This window comes from Homarus americanus, unplaced genomic scaffold, assembly GCF_018991925.1.
Source record: "Homarus americanus isolate GMGI-L3 unplaced genomic scaffold, GMGI_Hamer_2.0 scaffold25827, whole genome shotgun sequence".
Classification (NCBI taxonomy): Eukaryota; Metazoa; Arthropoda; class Malacostraca; order Decapoda; family Nephropidae; genus Homarus; species Homarus americanus.
The window spans coordinates 10,567,580-10,588,532 of NW_024738300.1; the positions used below are offsets into that span (position 1 = coordinate 10,567,580).

Consider the following 20,953-nt stretch of genomic DNA (forward strand, 5'->3'; position numbering starts at 1 on the left):
AGTGAAGTGCTTCCCCATCTGGAGTACTGTCACCCCGTCTGGTCCCCGAGATATGCTCGGGACTGTCAGTTGGTTGAAAATGTTCAAAGGAGGGCCACCAGACTGGTGCCTGCACTTCAGCACCTCAACTACCCTGAGAGATTGGAGCGCCTGAACTTGCCTAGCTTATACTGTACTACAGACGGGCAAGGGGCGACCTAATTGAGGTGTATAAGCATCTCAAGGGGCACTACTCAGTTGAGTGTCCTTACTTGAAGCTGGCGGACGCTCGCCCCACAAGGGGTCACAGCTCAAGATTGAAGAAGCCGCAGGTCCAGAAAACTGTAAGGGCAAACTTTTTCGGAGTGAATGTTGTGAACTCTTGGAACAATCTGCCAAAAAGTGTTGTGACGGCACCAAGTGTGAGCTCTTTCAAGACCAGACCAACACTGGAGCAGATCTAGGTACATTCAGGAGCCGGTGCATGCCCACTACTCGCCAACAGGGCGTAACAGAGACGTGACCGATCGCCCAAGCGGCTAACGAGCTGATCAGTGGTGAAGAGGATAAAAGTAAAAAGATTGGCAGTTTGTACTAGAATAATGACAAATGTCGTCTGAGAGGAAATATATCTACTTCGGATGACATGTCTATTCATGGTCATAATTGTCGAATATGGTTGGTCATTTATCACTTCAACTGGTGAATTGCCGATTCAATTACTGTGTCCAAAGGAGAAATTAAACTATTTTATGTGTTTTAGGCAATAAATCTCGTTTCAAATGAGAAATGTCAGTAAATTTGTAGTTTCGACCATTCATGACTCTCGAGTTGAGCAATGTGTTTTTCTGGTGGTTTAGACAATTTTAAGATGGTTTTCTTGTATGATGTTTCCCACGCAAATGGGTTGATATTGACGACTACGTCATTTGCGAGTGAAACGTCAGAGAAAAAAAGTTTCTGTTATCTAACTCTAAACCATCGGAAAAATACATCGCTCAACTCAAGAGTCGTGGTTGGTCGAAACAACAAATTGACCGACAAATTAATCAATTTTGCGATTTTTATTTTGAAAAACGTCGATTCGGAGTGAAAGAGGGTGTACAGTCAACCCTCACTTTACGTGGTTAAATCAACCCACAGGGTACTGCGGAAAGTGAGAAACGCGTAAAGTGAACAATATAACACATGGGATTAATTGAAATAGAGACCGGGCCGACCCCCAAACTCCACTTTTTGACGACACACAACTATGTTGTAGTAAAAATATTATCTTAACTTTATGATGGTATGCACACACAATTAATAATTAAGAGAAATATCAATAATATTAGGTTTTTAACACTTACATTAGTAGAAAAGATGGCTGGGCACACGGGGATGGGCGGTTGGTTCCGAGGCAGAGGGCAGATTATTGGCCCTCACCTGTATCACTTGTATCAATTGTATCACTATCCACCACAGAGGCTTGCAGGGCCTCTTTGTCAAACCCCTCAAAGTCCATATAAGTCCATATCCTCACTATAATTATCACTATCACTGACTTGGGCCGGCTGTGGTGGGTGGCGGGTGAAGAACTCGGTAATGTTTTGATGACTGGGCGACCTTGTGCGCACCATGCTCGCGCCGCTTGCACAACATGGCGGGAGAGGGCAGGAGAGATGGTGGGAGGTTTGGATCCAAAAATGGCGCGGCTCGCCAGCCGCTCTCCGCGTAAAGGGGTACACGCACCGCGGAATGTGAGCATTCCTGTTTCGGCAGGGTACCGCGTAAACGTGGAAACGCGGTATGTGGGACCGCGTAAAGCGAGGGTTGGCTGTACAGTAGTGATCATGAATGTTTGACCCTTCCTACCCTGTCACTCTTGACCATGGTGGGCAGGGCTTCAGCATTGGTAAAATGTGGAATAAAAGGCGTGACAAAAAGAACCTAACCTGGTAATTGTACTCACCCACTGGGTAAATATTACGCAAATACTAGCATACAATTTAGGCTCGTAAGCCGATGTTTGCGGATAATAGCCCAATATAGCTTAAATGATGTGGTTGTCGATAACCGTCACTGTCTGGAGCAGCGGGGTCCTCCCATCAACGAAAATACGGGAGCAATCCTTTACACACAACCCCTTCAGACAAGAGCACCTCTCTTGAGGGATACACACTAGTCACCCTAACCTTGGCCACGACTCCTCAGCAGCACAGACAGGGCTCAGGGCGGAGGACTCAGGCAACACACACCAGCCAACACACGTACCAGAACGAAACCACCGCCACCCGCTTTGCACGCTTGTTTCTTACCTGTGGTGTAAACTTTAGATTAGCTCAGAGATATATATAGTACTCGAAGCCCCCAAACCAACGAGCCCTACTAAGAAAAGCTTTTCAACTCTTAACATACGGAGCCATCACAAAATTTAACAAAATACAAGATTTCATTGATGATGAATTTACAATGAAACCGCAAGGATACAAAAAATACTTTATAGTAGTACATGTCAAGCAAATTAAGATTCCAGATATATTAACGAGACAAGTAACCTTCCCGTGGTTAATATCCCTATTAGTTGGGGCAAGTATTCTTCGGAGAAATAAAGTGGGGTTCCCAATATTCAGAGAAATAAGCTGGGGTATGCATCCTTCAAGTAAAATAAACTGGGGTACTTAGTCTTCAGGTGAGATAAGCTGGGGATGCACAATATTCAGGTGAAATAAATAAGGGTGCTTATTCTTCACGAAGCCACTTCCTTTTGCCTTTATAACTTTCTGTATACTAATTTATATACAACTGTTGTTGAACCCCCCCCCCCAAAAAAAAAAAACTGTGAACCCACAGTTGTCTTGTATTTACATGCTTGTCTTCTTCACGATGAAGTGTCATATTCCTTATACAGTACATGTGTAATGCTGTCTCTTGCCAGAATTTACCTGCACCATGTGAGTTGGGTGTTGGTGTGCTGGTAGTTGACTGGTTACCTATTGTTAATACTGGCCGGTAGTTGACTGGTTACCTATTGTTAATACTGTAGTTGTGAAGCACAGGTATGGACCGACAGAACAAGTCATCCTGGTCAATTTATGGTAGAGGACATAATTCGCTATTATTTTTTTGTACTTGGTATTATTAAGTTCACACATTAACAAGACGATTTTCATGTATGACACTTTTGGCTCATTTTACCCATAACAGAGATATCGGGAATTAAAAAAAAAAAGTCGGTTTTTCCTACCCATTCACCCACCTGTCTACCTATCCAACTCAATATATCTTCTTACTCTTTCTTGTCCTATGGGATGAAATGAAACCTCAGGTCTCTATTGTTGTTTTTATTCTTACTGTACACAACACAGGCCCGTCGTCAGATTCATAGCATAGGAGGCAAGATTTTTTATTTACGAATCTCGCGTACAGTACTGTACATTATTAATTGTAATTTCTGTAATGAAACCATTTGGAAATAAAACCAATTATACAAGAGAACATTAACTATTTATTACAACTGATAAATCAGCTCACAACATTCTATGCATAAAACAACTAGTAAATTATTAAACTTCACACATACAGGTAATGCTAATCTAAGCATACCTGTACTGTATAATATAGACAGGAGATAATTATGAGTATATAAACTGTAGTACAGCAAGAAAGAACTCGGTGCAAATTATTTTTTCTCAAATAACCAACAACACAATAATTATAACTGAATGCTGTTAATGTTTCTCAAGAAAGTGATATGTACTGTACTGTACAAAGAAATAATGAGAAAAATCTTCCTTAGACCTAACTATTGTATATATAGTAATGATACCCATTTTATGTGCAGGGGTGATAATTAATCAACTCAATTCAATTGAATTTACCTGCTTTTTAAAATAAATTACAGTATGAAGAAATTCCTCCATGTTCAATTTCTGTGCAAACTTTGCCAAAAGTGCAAGCAAGACCAGGTTACTTTTTCTATGATGAGTCACTGAATGCCTATACAGTATAGTGTAAGTACATGTGACATAGTTGAGAAGGAATGTTCATATACTGCAGTGCTTGCACCAAATGTCAGGACAGCTGCATAAAGCTTGTACTATAGTACTGTATATGTAAGTGAATCCACTTCAGAAAGGGTACAATTAACTTGAAAATATCACCAAAATTTTTGTAAACTGTGCAATCAAATTCTTTCTCAATAAGTCGCTTAGCAACATGACATTCATTTATCAATAGAGACGACTCAGTGTCGACACCTATGAGTTTAGCTAATGGGCAAAGATTTTCTGGAAGTAAGAAACAATCCTTGGATTCTAGCCAAAGACTAGAAATTGCTGCAAGCAATGCACTACTATGCTCACCAAACCCAACATTCAGTTCACCAAAGCAGTTATCTAAAATACTGTGGTAAAGTTGATGATGCAAAGCAGCTTCACTACCAAAATCATAAACTTTTGAATCTTTTGTTAGGTATTGAGATAGTTTGTGTTTATGCTGTTGTTTTTCCGAATGGTATTCTGTAAGGTCACGATGATAAGTTTTGACGAGATATTCTCAATGCCAGTGTTGTTCCGGATGTCCTTAAGACTACTGACAGCAAATTCAATAAGGCAAATACCTGTCATAAAATTACAGTCCCGTGATTGTAAAAGCTGATCTGCAGCTCGAAGTATCATCAGAATTTCTTTCACACAGTATTTTAGCTGTGGTTTGATATACAAAAAAATCAACAAGGAACTTTGAATGTTACTTCATATACAAAATTTTAAGAAAACAACATCCAGAAGTAGCATCGGTTGACTTGCAGTCTGTTTTGAAACTGGAGGGCAGTGCTATCCTGTGGCGATGGGCATGACACAATACATCGGTGTATCCCTCTCCTTCTAGACTGATGCAGCCTTTCCCTCCAATGACCAGTGCCACCTAATGGCCAGGCATGTGCACTATGGGGATGTACATTTAGTAGTTTTAAGACACGCTTCCATTGATATAGTTTCCTTGGTACATCCTCTACTGTGTGAAACTGGTAACGAACCAGATTGACTCCGGTCAAGTCTCAACACACAAGATGGGAAGGAGGATACTTATTAATACGAGTTGACGACACTGCTAATAAATGATGAGGAGTGATGCTAATATCATGTTTACTAAATGAAGCAAACCAAATAACATATATGTGTGAATGTGCCTCCATTTACCCATTTATCTCACAATATAAAGGGGAAGTCGAATATGTAAAAACATAAGTACAGTGGTCACATAACATCAAGCTAAGGTACATGAAGTGTCATCATGTAGACATGATAATAATAACATGGCCCTAAACAGTTTTCAAGTTGAATACACATATAAAAACCGATCCATCATTGATATGAAGATACGAAATGTTCCTTATAATAGATTTCATGCTAGGAATTTACTGTGAATAATTCAACAATATAGTTATATGTTACTTAACAGAATACTGTCACCGGGTATTATGTCACTTGCCTGTAAAAAGGGATCTTCATCGCACATATAACATCAAACCACAGTAAGTCAACTGCACAGTACTGTACATATGGTGCTTTCACACTTACTGAATGTACAGTACAGTATATATGTAACTGCAGTCCTTTTTATGTTTAAGCATTGCTTTCACAGTATTCTTGGCTGATTACATGCTAGTACAGTAATGTGAAGTACAGTACTGTACAGTACTGCACAACACCGATTGTATGCAAAAACAGCAGTGAGCGAGTGAACACGCTTTTACAGTGGCAGCAAACAAGAACTAAGAAAGACATGATGCAAGTGTTTGAGGAGATAAGCTGCAAGATACATCAGCCAATCACAGGCATCCCATGCAGTCATACAGTAGTGGCCAATTTTAGCTCATGAGCACTTTGAGCCTACGCACTCACACATGATGCAATGTCCTGCAAATTTGTTCCCATGCCCAGAATAGTTTCTTCAAATTTTTCCAGAAATGCACATGATGCAAACCTTGGAAATACATTCCCTTGCCCAGAATGGAGAGATTTTTCACGGAAAGATAAAAAAATAAAATAAAATAAATAAATAAATAAAATAATTAAATACCGTAACTGAAAAATTCAGCTATTGGAGAGTTCCAGGGATCAAAGGTTCTGGCTATCGGAAAGATTAATGTACATACAGATTTTTAAAGCTAATAAATATACCAAGAAAACTACTGACATAGCACAGTGTCCTTGAGATTGTGCAAATTGACAATAAGAAAGAGACCCTCTTGGGCGTAGGTACCCTGAAGAACTCAATCACAAGGTTGTTCATCCAATATCATACATGCAGAAGATTAAGGCTATTCTTGAGAAATAATGCATCTGATTTCATGGAAACGAACATCATTTTATGACATGACCATTCTCCATGCTTGTGTGTCTTACCCATGATTACCTTATACTTTTTACTTTTATCCTCTTCACCACTGATCGGCTCGTTAGCCGCTTGGGCAATCGGTTACGTCTCTGTCACGCACTGTTGGCAAGGACTAGTTATGTACTGGCTCTCTGTTACGCATGTTGGCAGGTACTGGGCATGCACCGGCAAATTTTATGGCTGGATGCCCTTCCTAGTATCAACCCACTTTTATATGTAAGTCATTCAAGTGCCCTCTTAGCTGACAAGGCAGGGTCACTATTCCTCAAGGTAATAAAAGATTACTGTACAGTGAGTTCTGCTATAACGCGTGTTTTGATAACGCGAATTTGCTCTAACGCGATTTATGAATTCGGAACAATATTTGTATAACGCGATCGCTTGTTTGCTATAACGCGATTTTTGCTTACTATTTCTCCAATTTTGTGGTATTAACTGTGAATATGGTAAAGAAGAATATCTCCAAAAAGCATTCTGATGATAGAATTCCCGGTGATTATCGTAAAAGAAAGGATATAACACTTGAAGAGAAGCTTGATGTTATCAACCTCAAAATCACCCTTCTCCCCCATCAAGTTACATTCATATTTTTTCAAGGTAAAGTGTTAAATTTACTGTATGATTTCATTATTAGATATGAATGTAACATTTATTTAGACTGTGCTATCCTTTGTGTTAGGCTAACTACTAAATTTTTTCGATTTCGAGTAATCTGCACCTAACCCTATTTTCTCCATAAGCCCTGTTATTTCTATTACGCGATTTTCTATAACACGATATTTTACAAGAACACAATTATCGCGTTATAGCAGAACTACCTGTACTACCAAAAATACTGAATGTTGAGAGAAACTAAACTACCGGTATTCCAGCATCTTGAGCCAAGCCATAAAAAATAGAATCAGGACAGCTTAACAGAGCTGATGGGGAGTCGAATTCAACAATCTTCCCTTCCTTCAGTACCATCACCCTGGGGAGGAAAAATCCATTAGCAGTTGTGTTTACACTTACAAATCCTAACAATGTTAATCGACTCATGAAAAGCAAAGCAGTACATTATATGTTCATAAAATAATCAGTCACATCTTTATCAAATATTTACGAAGAAATTTTGAACACAAGTGACAATGGTGAAGTAGTAGATGCTATAATGTGTGGTTGGGTGACAAGGTAGAAACTAATCACAATGAAGACTGGGCCAGTGGCTCTTATATTAAAATTTATGATGTCCAGTGGTGTATATTAATTAGGGTTCATCAACGGGATCCCAGTATTCCCGGGGGTAAAACAGACAACTCAATTCATGGGAAGTTTATCACTACTCCCGGGAAATACCCACTGTTAACAATAACACTATCATTTCAGTAAAATTGTCACATATGTTTATTCTGTAATTGGATAAACAAGTTTATAAACAATGCAGTTATACAGTTCAGCATGAATATAGACAATGTAGGTATATTGTGCATACAGTTCCTGTGTGTCAAGACATTTAAGGTAAACAGTAAAGAAATTTGACTAAGGCTAGCCAACAAAGCTGTCAGGTGCTTATTACCATATGTAAGTGTATGGTAGTTACATACCTACCACCATCCAAGATCCTGAGCCCCTGTACTATGCATCATAAAAATATATACGTTGATTTAAAGCAATTCAATTTAAGATTATTGATTTAAAGCGACACCCACAATTAAGGACAATGTTTTCATTTAAAGAGAATGTTTCCTACTTTGCGCGAGTCAATCTGGCGCATCATATTTAAAATTTTGCACCTAATATTTCTCTGGGCATGCTACACTGTCCTAAGGGGAAAGCTGTACTGTACATGTACTCAAAATAATGTACTAAATGATTACTAAAATTTTTGTCTCGTGCAAACTATAGCATGTTTATATTCAAATTAATCACTATCTTATAAGAATTCCAGCAACGTAAATTATATTCTCCCTGGTCACTTCTGTGACATTTTATAAGCAAAAAACATAAACTCAAGCTAAAGGACATAAATACACAAATAAATACTTCACTAGACCTTCAGCCCAACTGTCAAACATATCACTGTCACTTCCCTCCCCCCATCTTCTCAGCCAGGGTTTGGTGTTTTAGGCTTAAAGTTTTTATCTTATATAATGTCACAGACTAAAGTTAGAAGAACATAATATATATTGCTGGAATCCTTGCAAGACAGCGAATAATTTGAATATAAACGTCATATATTTTGCACAAGAGATAAAAAATTCTGCTCTTTGTACTAACATTCTTAAATTAGAACTAAAATTTGTATGTCTAATGCGAGCTATAGCATGTTTATATTCAAATTAATCACTATCTTATAAGAATTCCAGCAATGTTAATTATATTCTCCCATGTCAGTTCAGTGACATTTTATAAGAGAAAACATAAAATCACTCTTAAGGACAGATAAATAAATAAGCACTAGACCTTGGCATCAACTGTCAATCATATCACCTCACCTCCCTCCCTCCCAGCCAGTAAACAGACCATTTCACATCCCTTAATTTTAGCTGTGTTGATTTATGAGTGTTTGTTTTAACATAATACTGCAAAAAAAATGTTTTGTTTATTCTAAGAGATGGGCTGAGGTGCATCTGGGTAGACTCTCAGTCTTTTTAGTACTTTTTGTTTCTCTCAAGTACCAAACTAAATTACCGGGTATTCCATTGAAACAACACTTCGATTTAGTGCAAATTCCGTTTAAAGCCGTTATATCAGCGTTATATCAACGTTCTATTGTAGCAGATATTTCCTCTCACTACCCTTAGTCCTGAATCACTGTACCATATGCTATGGTACTGACAATACAGTACAGTTATTCACTTGTTGCAGTTTACAGAATTATGTTGAAGAGCTATTGTAAATTATGAAGGAAGACTTGCTTGTCACAAAAGAATGTGAACACTGAAAAGGATACACTGATTCACCTGTCATAGTCAATGATTGTGTTGAGGCGATGTGCTATTGTAAGCACAGTACAGTCATTAAAATGCTTGCGGATGGTTGTCTGGAGAAGCTTGTCAGTTTCCAAGTCGACAGCTGCTGTGGCTTCATCAAGCACCAAAACCTGAGAGTTGCGGAGTAATGCCCGTGCCAGACACACCAATTGCCTCTGGCCAACACTGAAGACACACACATCATTAGTAACAAGAAAAGTATTAGAAATATTATTACTACACAAATAATTAGGTATCAGCTGAAATTGGTAGCATTTAGAAGGTAATTCTGGTTTCAACTTACCTGGTTCCTTTTAATGGGAAAAGCCTAAACTGTAAATATGGTTGAATAAAGAAAATACAGGTAGACCTTGTAAATTCATGCTGCTTGGTATCCCACCGTGGCTGAATTTCTGAAGGCACGGATTTTTTGAGAATTGCAATTAAATGTCAGGTAAAGACGTGTCCTCCTAATATTATGTATTTAAATAATTATTAGATGTTTTAATTGCCTGTATGTTGGCCTGGTGAGTTAATGCTAGGTATTTACATACCTAGGTATAAAGCTAGACGTCGCATTCTGGATTTAACAAAAACAGGAAAATTCGCAAAATTTCCCATAAAAGTAGCATCACCACTACACTGTACCATTAAAACTTAAAATTGTAGACACAAAAGGAGCAATAACAAAACCATATAAATAGCAGTAATGAAAGCACAAAAAAATATAAAATGATACAAGATTAGTGCACACACTGCATCCCAATCTCAGGAATTTTAGCCACCTGCTTGACGATCACCAATTCACCATAGCAACCGGTGCTACAGGAAACAGAGAGGCAGCTGGGATGCTGTTAATTTCTAAGAATATTATTATTGTATGAATAAATCTTAAGACACTAAAATTATAATATTTCTTATTAACAGTACATCCTGTCTTGTGATGATTCACATTATGGCAAATCTTATAAAAAATGTTTCAAGAATAATATATTTAACTGAGGAATAAGATAAAATAATACATACCAGTAAATGTGAGGAATAAATATAATACCAATAAATAAAAATACTGTATGTATTGCCATTTGGCAATCGTTTCACTATACACAGAAACAGCTGACATCCCACACACCAAACTTATCGTAAAAACGGGAACGGTACTCAAGTACAGGTATATACGGTAACTTTAATTAAATTTCAAAACAATTTAATTTGTATTTTTATCAAACGAGCAGACAAGCAATAAAAATTGTATTAGGGAAACACTCAAAAATGCACGAATTTGCAGAAAAAAGGACTTATGTGACACAAATTTGTGAGGTCAGTCTGTATATATGTGGGAAGCTTATATATTTGAGTAACAAAAGCAGAACAATTAATGGGTAGGATCCTGTTTATACTGTATGATGAAAATGTAAACACATCAAAATTAAAATCACTTTACTGTATTAATGTCTGTGGGAAAAAAGTGTCTAAGGATGACATAACTGTACACAGGGCTGAAGAGGTTAACACTGTGAGAAATAAAGACAATGAAAATAAAATTATGATTAAAATAACTACAGTACATGTGCTTCATCTTTTACAGTATCAACAAAAAATGGCAAAAATTCAATTACTGTACAACATGCAGTGTATTTTTTATAACACCCACTAAATAGTTCTGACTAACTCAAATTTAGCATCATATTTTCCAAAATTACACATTATATGAACTTATATTTCTAAAATCCCTCTTAATAAGACAAGTGTCAGGTCAGTGTTGATCAAAATTATCCCCAAGGTTTGCACATCATTTTCTGTTCTTCACTGATATAATAGATATATAAATGTACTGTAGAGGTACATGCAAATACAGCATACTGTCTATAGACTTTACATACATAAACAAAAAACTATATTTACCTAAAAGAACAAAAACAATCCACAAAGTTGTCTCTTATCTGCTGTATAATGATAATTCAATATTTGATTGCGAAAGAAATATTCCATTTGACAACAGCTCATAAATACAGATAGATTTACTATATACTCGTAAAGTATATAGAAAGATTAAAGATTAAATACTGTAGATACAATTGCTATTAACCTGCCAGATAGAATAAAAAAGCAAACTTCAGGGACTGTCAATAGATTCACCACTGCAAATGTCAGGGATAAGACACATTTGGCCCAAAATGGTGAGATCCATTTCTGTGGTTGATGACATCTATTAAACATTATGCTTAAGCCAAACATACCTAAAGTTGGAGCCGTCCTCATCTACCATGTGTTCAAGACCTTGTGGTTGACTGCGGATGTATTGACTAAGATGAGCAAGCTCAAGTGCATGCCAAATGTCCATGTCTTCATGGACATCAAATGGGTCGAGATTCATGCGGAGTGTCCCACTGAACAGTACTGGATCCTGGATGATGATGAGGTTATTCAATGAGTATCATGAAGGTAATGTTTCACTGGACACTGTCTCTTTCCCTTTATCATTATGTTAGCCAGCTGCAGAGATCGAATATTAAATAACTCATACAGAAAAATAAAGTTTTCCATTTGAATAATACCCATCATGCCAATAGTTTCATTCTATCACAATGAGTGTCACATTTTACTGTAAAAAAATTCAAGATCACCTTATGCAGAACTTGCATCATTCTCTTTTCACCTGATTTATGATTTTACTATAATTTCTGGGTTATTTGAGGCCACATTTGAAAGAAGCTAATTTGTGACAGAAATTGGCATGATTGCCTCACAAGCAGTAGGTCCTGGGTGTGTTTCCCCGGAGGGTGGGAAATATGATAAATTTCCTTTGTACTATGAGTGTTCGTTGACCCAGTAGTAGTGGGAGACTTAGATAATATTAACTGGCAGACTGTGTTCAGAAAGTAATAAATGGATATTAAAGCGAGTATGTTCCTTGTCTTTCTGACTTATCCTTGAAAACTAGATAGCACAGCTCACTAAATAACTGTGTAGTTGGCAACAGCTTTTATAACCTGACACTGGGCGAAACTGCTTGTAAACAAAGGAAACACAGCTAACTATTTAGTGGTGTGATCGTTGTGTTGGTAACAGTGTTTACACTTCAACATCAAGAGACATAACTCTTTATTTAAGGGTGCAGTGGCTGTTACTGGTAACATGTACAACTTGCCACTGGGTCAAACAGCATGATAACTGTGTGGTTGTTATGTTGAAAGCTAATTCTACAGTATTGTACAACAAATGCATGCCTCAGGAGGCTTAAAAACCAGTCATCTTCAGTCAAGATAGTTAACCAACATTATTATCATAATCTGGAGAATAATACCCATGTGACCTCTGGGGAAATGGAGGACCTACTGGGGATACAGCTCTAAAGTGACTCGAAGGACTTACTTCAGGTCCAGCACGAGGTCCGACACACACAAAAAACGAGACTGATGCTGTAGCTCTTTTTATTTACCAAATAAAGAAAATCAACTGTGATTGCCTTCAAAGTAGTTCCCTTCTGAGTTGACAAACATCTGCATATGATGCTGCCACAGTTCAAAGCAATTCTGCAGATCATGTTCTGTAAGGCTTTTGAAGAGTTCCGTCATTTTTGCTTTCACTTTTTCTACCGACAAAAAATTGGTTCCTTCGAGCACGGACTTGATCTTTGGGAAGAGGCAGAATTCGCAGGGAGTCAGGTCTGGCGAATAGGGTGGGTGCTCAAGCACAGTGATGCTTTTATTGGCTAAAAACTGCCTCACAGACAAAGCATTGTAGGCTGGTGCATTGTTCATCTGACAGCATTTTTGGGAACCATTTTTGCACAAACCTTTGTCCTGTTCAATTCTTCCGTTAGGATGCGTCGAACACTTTCCCTGTCTAAATTAACTTTCTCACCTAATGCTAGAAACACCAAACCTACATTTTTTCTAATCACATCGCGCACTTTTTCAATGTTGTCATTGGTAACTGCTGTGCGTGGATGGCCTGGGTGGTCATCATATTTCACAGTTTCTCTGCCTTCCGAAAATCGTTTGTGCCATTCAAAAACGTGTGCACGAGACATGCAATCTTCACCGTAAGCCTCAGTCAATAATTGAAAAGTTTACATCGCGGATTTCTTAAGTTTAACGAGAAACTTGTTGCTCAGTTTTGCAGTCTGACATTTTCCGACCGAGAGTAAGAACACGTCTATACTTCAACATGCGTCCACTTGTACTGAGTGAAGCGATAGAGTTGAGCCTTGTCACACTGTGACAGGTTAGAACATGTTCAATAACTGTCTGTTTGTCCCTCCCCTCCCACTCTTGGTTCCCGAGTTATAGGGTCAGTCTCGTTATTTTTGTGTCGGACGTTGTATATACTGTACTGTATATGACTTGAGGGACCTACCTGTACTAAACACTAAGGTAACTTCATGGGTCAAGATAAACTTTACTGACCGGGTTAAATTTTTAAATGACTTTGGGTGTCATTGAGAATATACAGTACTGGGGAGTGCAAAAATAATGTGTCTTGGTGGGTCATGGATGATGATACTTGAGGGTATAATACTAGGACAGGTATCCCTTGGTTTACCTAAGGGTTCCATTACCAAAAAAAAAAAAAAAAACATACATTCACATAAATTGATCCTTGTAAATTGAAAGATGGTTGTACTGTATGTCTTTGCAGGTCATGGAAGACTTACCTGGGGTATAATACTGATGTGACCTCGGAGATCATGGAGACCAATCTTGGTAATGTCAACACCATCAATATCAATTTGGCCACCAGAAGGCTCTATGAGACGAAAGAGTGCCAATGTGAGGGACGACTTGCCGGCACCCGTCCTGCCCACAATGCCCACCTATTGACATTGTCTGTTACTTTTTGTTATACATTATAATTTAAATTCTGGATAAATAACTAAAATATTTTTGTGTGTAATAGTAATTCCTGGGTTTTGCTCCCATGGTGCTGGTGCAAGGCCAAAATGAGAGAAAAACATTGCTGATAAACTGAAAATAATGCAGCATCTTGACTCAGATTTGGAGAAACCACATGACCCAGCTAGAGACAACAGCCTCTACTATCCTGACTTATGGCCTATTGACCCCCTAAATCTTGGCCTTGGGAGGATGGGAACATGTATTGTTATATTATTTCAATATACTGTACTGTATTTTTTTTTCCATATTTAATAGAACATGGATATAATAGGGCACTCTAAATGTTTGTAAAATGGCCATAAATATAGTTATACCCTTAAAATTTCTGTAAATTGCTTCTTCATACTACAGAAAACACTCCCATGAATTAAAAAAAATAAAAAACACAAATACTCCTCCTTCCCATTAGTGTGGTTTAAAGTACTATAACTTAACCACTTGAGAGTGGGTAGATAATTTTGCTTGGCCTCTTGACTCTCAATCACACATATTTTCGACTGTAATTTCATACCAGTAAGTACAGTTAAAATTGTTTTTATGTGGTTAAGTTAGGTAGGTTAGCTCAGCACTTTGAGTTGTAGAAATGGTTTTAATATTTTGATACAGACCTTTTCAGCTGGCTTAATAGTGCAGGTGATGCCTTTAAGGACGAGCTCCAGCCCAGGTCTGTATCGGGTCTCATAGTTACTGAAGGTGATGCGACCCTCTTTTGGCCACGACTTAGGTGATGTCTGGTCCTTTAGTTTCCACGGTGCTTCTTGTTCCAACTGATAATGAAAATAATGTATAGCATCAATTTGCCAATATAACCTACAATTTATCTCAAATAATGCAATGCAATTCCTTAACTAGAATAAAATAATCACAGCTTCTCTTAACTCCACTATATTTCTGAGTAAATGAGACTTGTTGCAGGTTTCTAGTGGGATCAGAGGTCCCTTGTACCTAGTAATTGTGGTATGATATGCTCTGGTGTAATAATGATTCTTATCCATGTTCTGGTATACATCATCATTTACAGCAACCTATTTATTAGGTTCATTCTGACTACACCTCTACAGCTATTTACAAGTCAAAAATAGTTACAGTATATGAAACAGGGGTGATGAGTATGAAAATGTTCACACTGCTATTAAGAGTGATATGTTACTACGTACATATAAAAATACCAGAAAACTACAGGAACAGTTCTGTATATTTGACTACCTATTCTAACCTAGCATAACAGTAACTGAACATATTCAAAATAACCTAATTTAACTTTATAACGACAAACCTATAACCATTATTTATGAACTGTGTCTATATGAGCCTTGCAGGAGGGGTTGGTAATTTTTCTGACAATGATATTTCCATCCTTAATTTTTTGGTCTTACAAATTTTCCTACAGGAGAACTACAGACACATTAAGCTTCTTCAGTACAAGACCAAACTAATACTTTTAAGTACTCTTAGAAAAACCCCAAAGCTCACATTATGTTATAGTGCTACAGTACAAAGCCAAATACAGTATTCACTTCCTGCATTGTACTGACAAGAACTCTTGGAGATCTCCAGCAGGATCACAAGGAATATAATTCTCACCTGTATGTACTCATTAATCCTCTCTGCTGAAATGATGTTGGCCTCTGCATCTGACACAATACGTACCAGCCAGTTCAGGATGGCTGTAACCTAAAAGCCCTTTGTTAGTGCCTGTACTGTACTTGTATATCAATCTTATGTCAAAATATAATGAATAATCAGGATTATATAAAGAAGTAAACAAAGATTGTTAAATATAAAAGCAATAGCCAACATGTAGGCCTATCATACTAGTCCAATTGATTAATAAATCACCAGACATACAGTATAAGAGAAAATATACTAATTTATTGAAATTTTACAGTGAACTAGGGTGCCAGACCCACATGGAAGACACTGTGGGTTAACTTGTGAACAATATTCAGAATTGGGGTCACATTAAGGCTTTCTTTTTCTACTCGGCTGAATAAAATCCTCTGGTATTAAATAAATAAAAAAGTGAAGTGGCTTTCCAGTAGTGAAGAGGTTAACCCCATTAGTTGTAAATGCCTTCTTTTTGTCGACAGGTTCTTCATGTTGAACACTCGTTTAAAAATTTTTTACTCGAACGCTGAAGTGCGATATCCTTCAGGACTTAATTTTTTAAAACTCTGGTTGTAAACATGAAGACCACTGTTAATAGAAAGGGGCATTTAAAACTTCAGAGCAAGTCTCTTGGAATGAGTCCCCAGATAGGAATCTTTACCATTTTAAGCTCCTATCTACAGACTGAATCAGGTTCTATACAATACATCAATTGTTTTCGTAAAAAAATTTTACATTCAAAATTAGATTGTCACCCACTTTATAATGCCAATATCACATGGGAATTACTGCACTTTGCTTTTACTTACACATAAATGTATAAAGTAATACCAACAATGGTTTTGAGGTTCCATATTTTATATTTTGTACACCAGTTTATAGCCAAGTTATCCAGTTTTAAGCACAGTATCCATGGGTTTCCTCAACCACCACAGGAGATTTCTAGCTCAGCGCAGTGAGAAGGTCCACTGGATCATGTCTACCAAGTGATTCATCTTGTTTGCTTTATCGTATGTATATTCCATAAAATTTTCACTAAGGGGATGCCACTTTTGGTATTATATTTGGCTAACAGCAGGTAATTTTACTCAGAATAGAGAGACCCCTGTACATAAGGGGTTAAACAACAATTTGTTATCTAGCATGCCAAAGCCTTCCTTGTCTAATATATCTTAACCCCAATTTGTTTATTTTCATTAGTCACATTATACACAATGACCTTATGATAGTTATTTCTTTTGCATTTTTTTGCACTTTATCTATGTGGATAAGCGGGGTTGTGAATAGCGAAGTATTTCTGTACTGTAGAAAGCAACAGGAAAGGGCAAATGCAAATAGCTATCCACACATACATGCTCATATTCTAAGAGCATAGTATAAATATGCTAAGGTATGCAATAAGTAAGTTGAGATACAGTACAGACTCACATTAAGAGCATAAGACACAGATAACCCAACAATTCCTGGACTGATGGTTTCACGTCCTGCTACTCCTAATATGGCTGCTGCAAAGGTGATGAGGTTACCTATTGTCTCCAGGTGGACACCCAGCCATCTGCAACAGTTTTACAATATCAGTCTTTCATAGCATAAGAAATATTCAATGATTCATTGAAATGGTTGTACTCAGCATTTTCTAGGAACTGTTAAAATGAAAGTTCCAGTATTGTATTGTACCTGCAGGAATGACACTTGAGAAGCAGACACACAAATACTAATGTCATGGGGATATAGAATCTATACCATTATACCATGTATACTTTGGCAGACATCTATCAGAATTGTATGGTGCATATAATCATACTGCATTATTAAATATAATTAAAATCAAGTAACAATTTATGGATTTTACATTAAATTTCATATGGCCTATGAATATACAGTGTATAATCAATAAAATATAATCATTAGATTCAAGTCCCAGTTTATAGGTTCTGCATCAGACTTTATAATGCCAATAAGACTATCTCAGTAATTTTCTCATTAAAGTCATTAGATTCAGATGTTAACTAATGAATTTGGAATTGACATATAGAAGAGAAGAACAATAAATCATAGAAAAATCAACTCTTCAGAACTAAGATTGTATATAAACCTACCTGTTAACACCAACATTTACATAAATTGCTTTAAGACTATTCTCAATCAATTGAAGAGACTCCTGGAAGAAATCATCTTGTTTCTTAAAGGCTCGTATGACTGATGCTCCTAGAAAGAATAAAGAGACTTAAAAATAACTGAAGGTGAGGTATGATATTGTTCAGCTGTCCAGCTAAGTATGAGCAATCATTGTTTACTTGATAACCATGGCCTTATCCGTAATTGGTTCAGAGTTAGCTTAAGTACATTAACTAATGAAAGAACAAAAAAAAAAGGATATAGAAATGAGAACTCCAGAACAGTATGTGCTGAATGTAGAGGAATATGTGCAGAACACTCAATCCAAAATGTCCGACGAAATTCAAAATGAACACTGCGACTCCTAATATCTCGCCAGGTTTGTCAAAATCCTTTGTCCGTTGTGTCATAATATCTCGTTTAAAATCGTTGATACTTTTTGGAGCCATTGTACACATGCCACAGTAAACAAAGAGACTAATCAGAGAAACAAGAGGTATTTTAGAATTAATTAAATTAATGCGTTCAAAGACCCTGAAAAAATAGAGCAACACTAGTGTTAGGTGATAAGGATAATATTGTAGGTAAATATGGGGTTCTACGTAAATACAAAAATGGAAATTAATGTGTATGTGTGTGTGTGTGTGTGTGTGTGTGTGTGTGTGTGTGTGTGTGTGTGTGTTTGTGTGTGTGTGTTCCTTGTAATCACTTTTTTAACAAAGGTATTATTGGAGAAAGATATGTAAAGAAGTTGATTAATCATTATGTACAATAATAGTACAGTATATGAGAAGACCAGAAACATATAAAGGATACATAAGTGATAAGAAGACTAATAACTCCTTGAAGTAGTGAGACATAATAAATAAGATGAAATTTACCAGGTAACTGAGCAACCAGGTGGGTAGAGATGAACCCTCCTTTGACCCCTTCTGTGTCTTAGCTAAGAGATGATGGAACTAAGGTACAATATAAGCTGACTTCTAACTTACCCTGTATTGTTTCACTAAAGTGGGAATATATGGGTGATTTGGAGACAGATTCAATACGTTTAAGTTGCCTTGAAGTTGTGACAAACACCTGCTGAATGATGTAGTAGACAATCATCATTGGAACAATGAAGGCAGCTGCAATGGGTGTAGCCACCACAATGACTATCATGGTTGTCACAACCTGTAATAAGATTTTTTACAGTTTTTCTTTGCAATGGAAACCTTAAGAAACTTGTATTAATTAATTTCACTTTTTTCTTTTAGTAAGGTCAACATGGCATGGACAGACCAATGAACTGTGGACCATGAAGCAAATAAACAAAATATAGAAAGTCATACACTCAATACAGAACTTGAATAAAAAAGTTGGGAACAAATAAAATCCATTACAGGTAAATAGAAATATTGGATAACTCACCAAGGTCAAAATGGTAGTGTAAGCCCGAAGTGTACCTGGCAAAACGGTATCTAGGACATTAACCTCTTTACCAAAGCGATTAATGATGCGGCCACTAGGATTAGTGTCAAAGAAACTCATTGGTAGGCGAACAACATTTCTGAGGAGGTTGTGGTGAAGATAATTGGCAGAGCGCAGAGTACCCAGCATTATCACCAAGATCCCCATAAACATGAAAAATGCTGCAAACCAACATTACATTAATATTTGCATGAAAATAAATAATAAAGAAGATAAATGTAAATAATACAAACTCAGTATCTCATGCATGCTAGGACTGAAAGGTGTGCAAAATATAATTTTTGTAAAATATCGAAGGACAAAAATACAAAAGTGTGAATGACTACAATCTCTCTAACAAAATGGTAGTGGTGCAAGGTATAGAATAAGACACCAAATGATCCCTCTTTTTATACATAATGCAAACTTTTCTGACTACTGTAAGGTGGCCAGAATTATGAGCAACAACAAAGTTTCCTTTCACTATACAGTATCTGCTGTGACAATCCCCATAAGCCACTCAGTGTCATGCTCTCTTATCATGAATGTGCTCTGCTGCTTCTTATTCTATGTTCATTCCCTATCGCTTTTAGTCTTTCTTTCATCTTACCCTTCTATTTTCTTCTTGGTCCTCCCCTATCCCTTATACTCTTATTTCTTAAGTTATATTTTTTAGCAATCTTTCAATTCCCATTCTCTCACGATGTTCATACCCTGGTCGGCTTTCTGTCAAACACTTCAATCATTTCCACGACTTCATTTAATTTTAGTAATTCTCACTCTCTCCATCCTATTCATCCTCTGTATGTCTCTCAGGCACATCACGTTCATCACTTCTAATTTACTTCTACCTCTTGCATCCAAGGTGGCACAGTTCATGTTTCCCTTCCCTATTATACAGTACATGTACCGATAATAATTAGATCACAAGAACTCCTCTATATAACCTAAACTTTGTTTCCTTAGACATCTCTCTCTCTATATACTGTATATAATACAGTAAACCCTCAAAAGTCCAGACCTCGTAACTCTGGACCCTTTCTGGGCAAGAAACATTTGTCTGAACCCTTAAATATTTGTCGTTTGAAATTCCCGCCGTGTGATCATTTGAAATTGACCCCAGTGAGCAATCCCTTGAGGCCTCTCTTCTCCTCTCAGACCCGTGAGTGAGCAGTTTATTTCCCCACTCTTAGAATGGACTTGCCCATAATGCTGTAGAGTACAGTGAGTTCTGCTATAACGCGTGTTTTGATAACGCGAATTTGCTCTAACGCGATTTATGAATTAGGAACGATATTTGTATAACGCGAACGCTTGTTTGCTATAACGCGATTTTTGCTTACTATTTCTCCAATTTTGTGGTATTAACTGTGAATATGGTAAAGAAGAATATCTCCAAGAAGCGTTCTGGTGATAGAATTCCCGGTGATGATCGTAAAAGAAAGGATATAACACTTGAAGAGAAGCTCGATGTTATCAACCTCAAAATCACCCTTCTCCCCCATCAAGTTACATTCATATTTTTTCAAGGTAAAGTGTTACGTTTACTGTATGATTTCATTATTA

The 20,953-nt window shown here is 37.0% G+C and overlaps 1 protein-coding gene across 6 annotated transcripts in view; it reads right to left on the minus strand.

The window, feature by feature from the left end:
* Positions 1-7,070: 7,070 nt before the first annotated feature.
* Positions 7,071-20,953, minus strand: part of LOC121873853 (multidrug resistance-associated protein 1-like) — a 52,400-nt gene continuing 38,517 nt past the window's right edge. For all 6 annotated transcript variants that reach the window (XM_042377640.1, XM_042377639.1, XM_042377636.1 and 3 more), the window contains 10 exons: positions 19,349-19,569; positions 18,931-19,111; positions 17,920-18,028; positions 17,249-17,375; positions 15,797-15,886; positions 14,821-14,979; positions 13,972-14,130; positions 11,552-11,718; positions 9,303-9,497; positions 7,071-7,330 (listed from right to left, as the gene is read on the minus strand). In XM_042377640.1, coding sequence (XP_042233574.1) covers positions 7,213-7,330; positions 9,303-9,497; positions 11,552-11,718; positions 13,972-14,130; positions 14,821-14,979; positions 15,797-15,886; positions 17,249-17,375; positions 17,920-18,028; positions 18,931-19,111; positions 19,349-19,569 — 1,526 coding nt within the window. In that variant the 3' untranslated portion in view covers positions 7,071-7,212. The remainder of the gene's footprint in view (positions 7,331-9,302; positions 9,498-11,551; positions 11,719-13,971; positions 14,131-14,820; positions 14,980-15,796; positions 15,887-17,248; positions 17,376-17,919; positions 18,029-18,930; positions 19,112-19,348; positions 19,570-20,953) is intronic.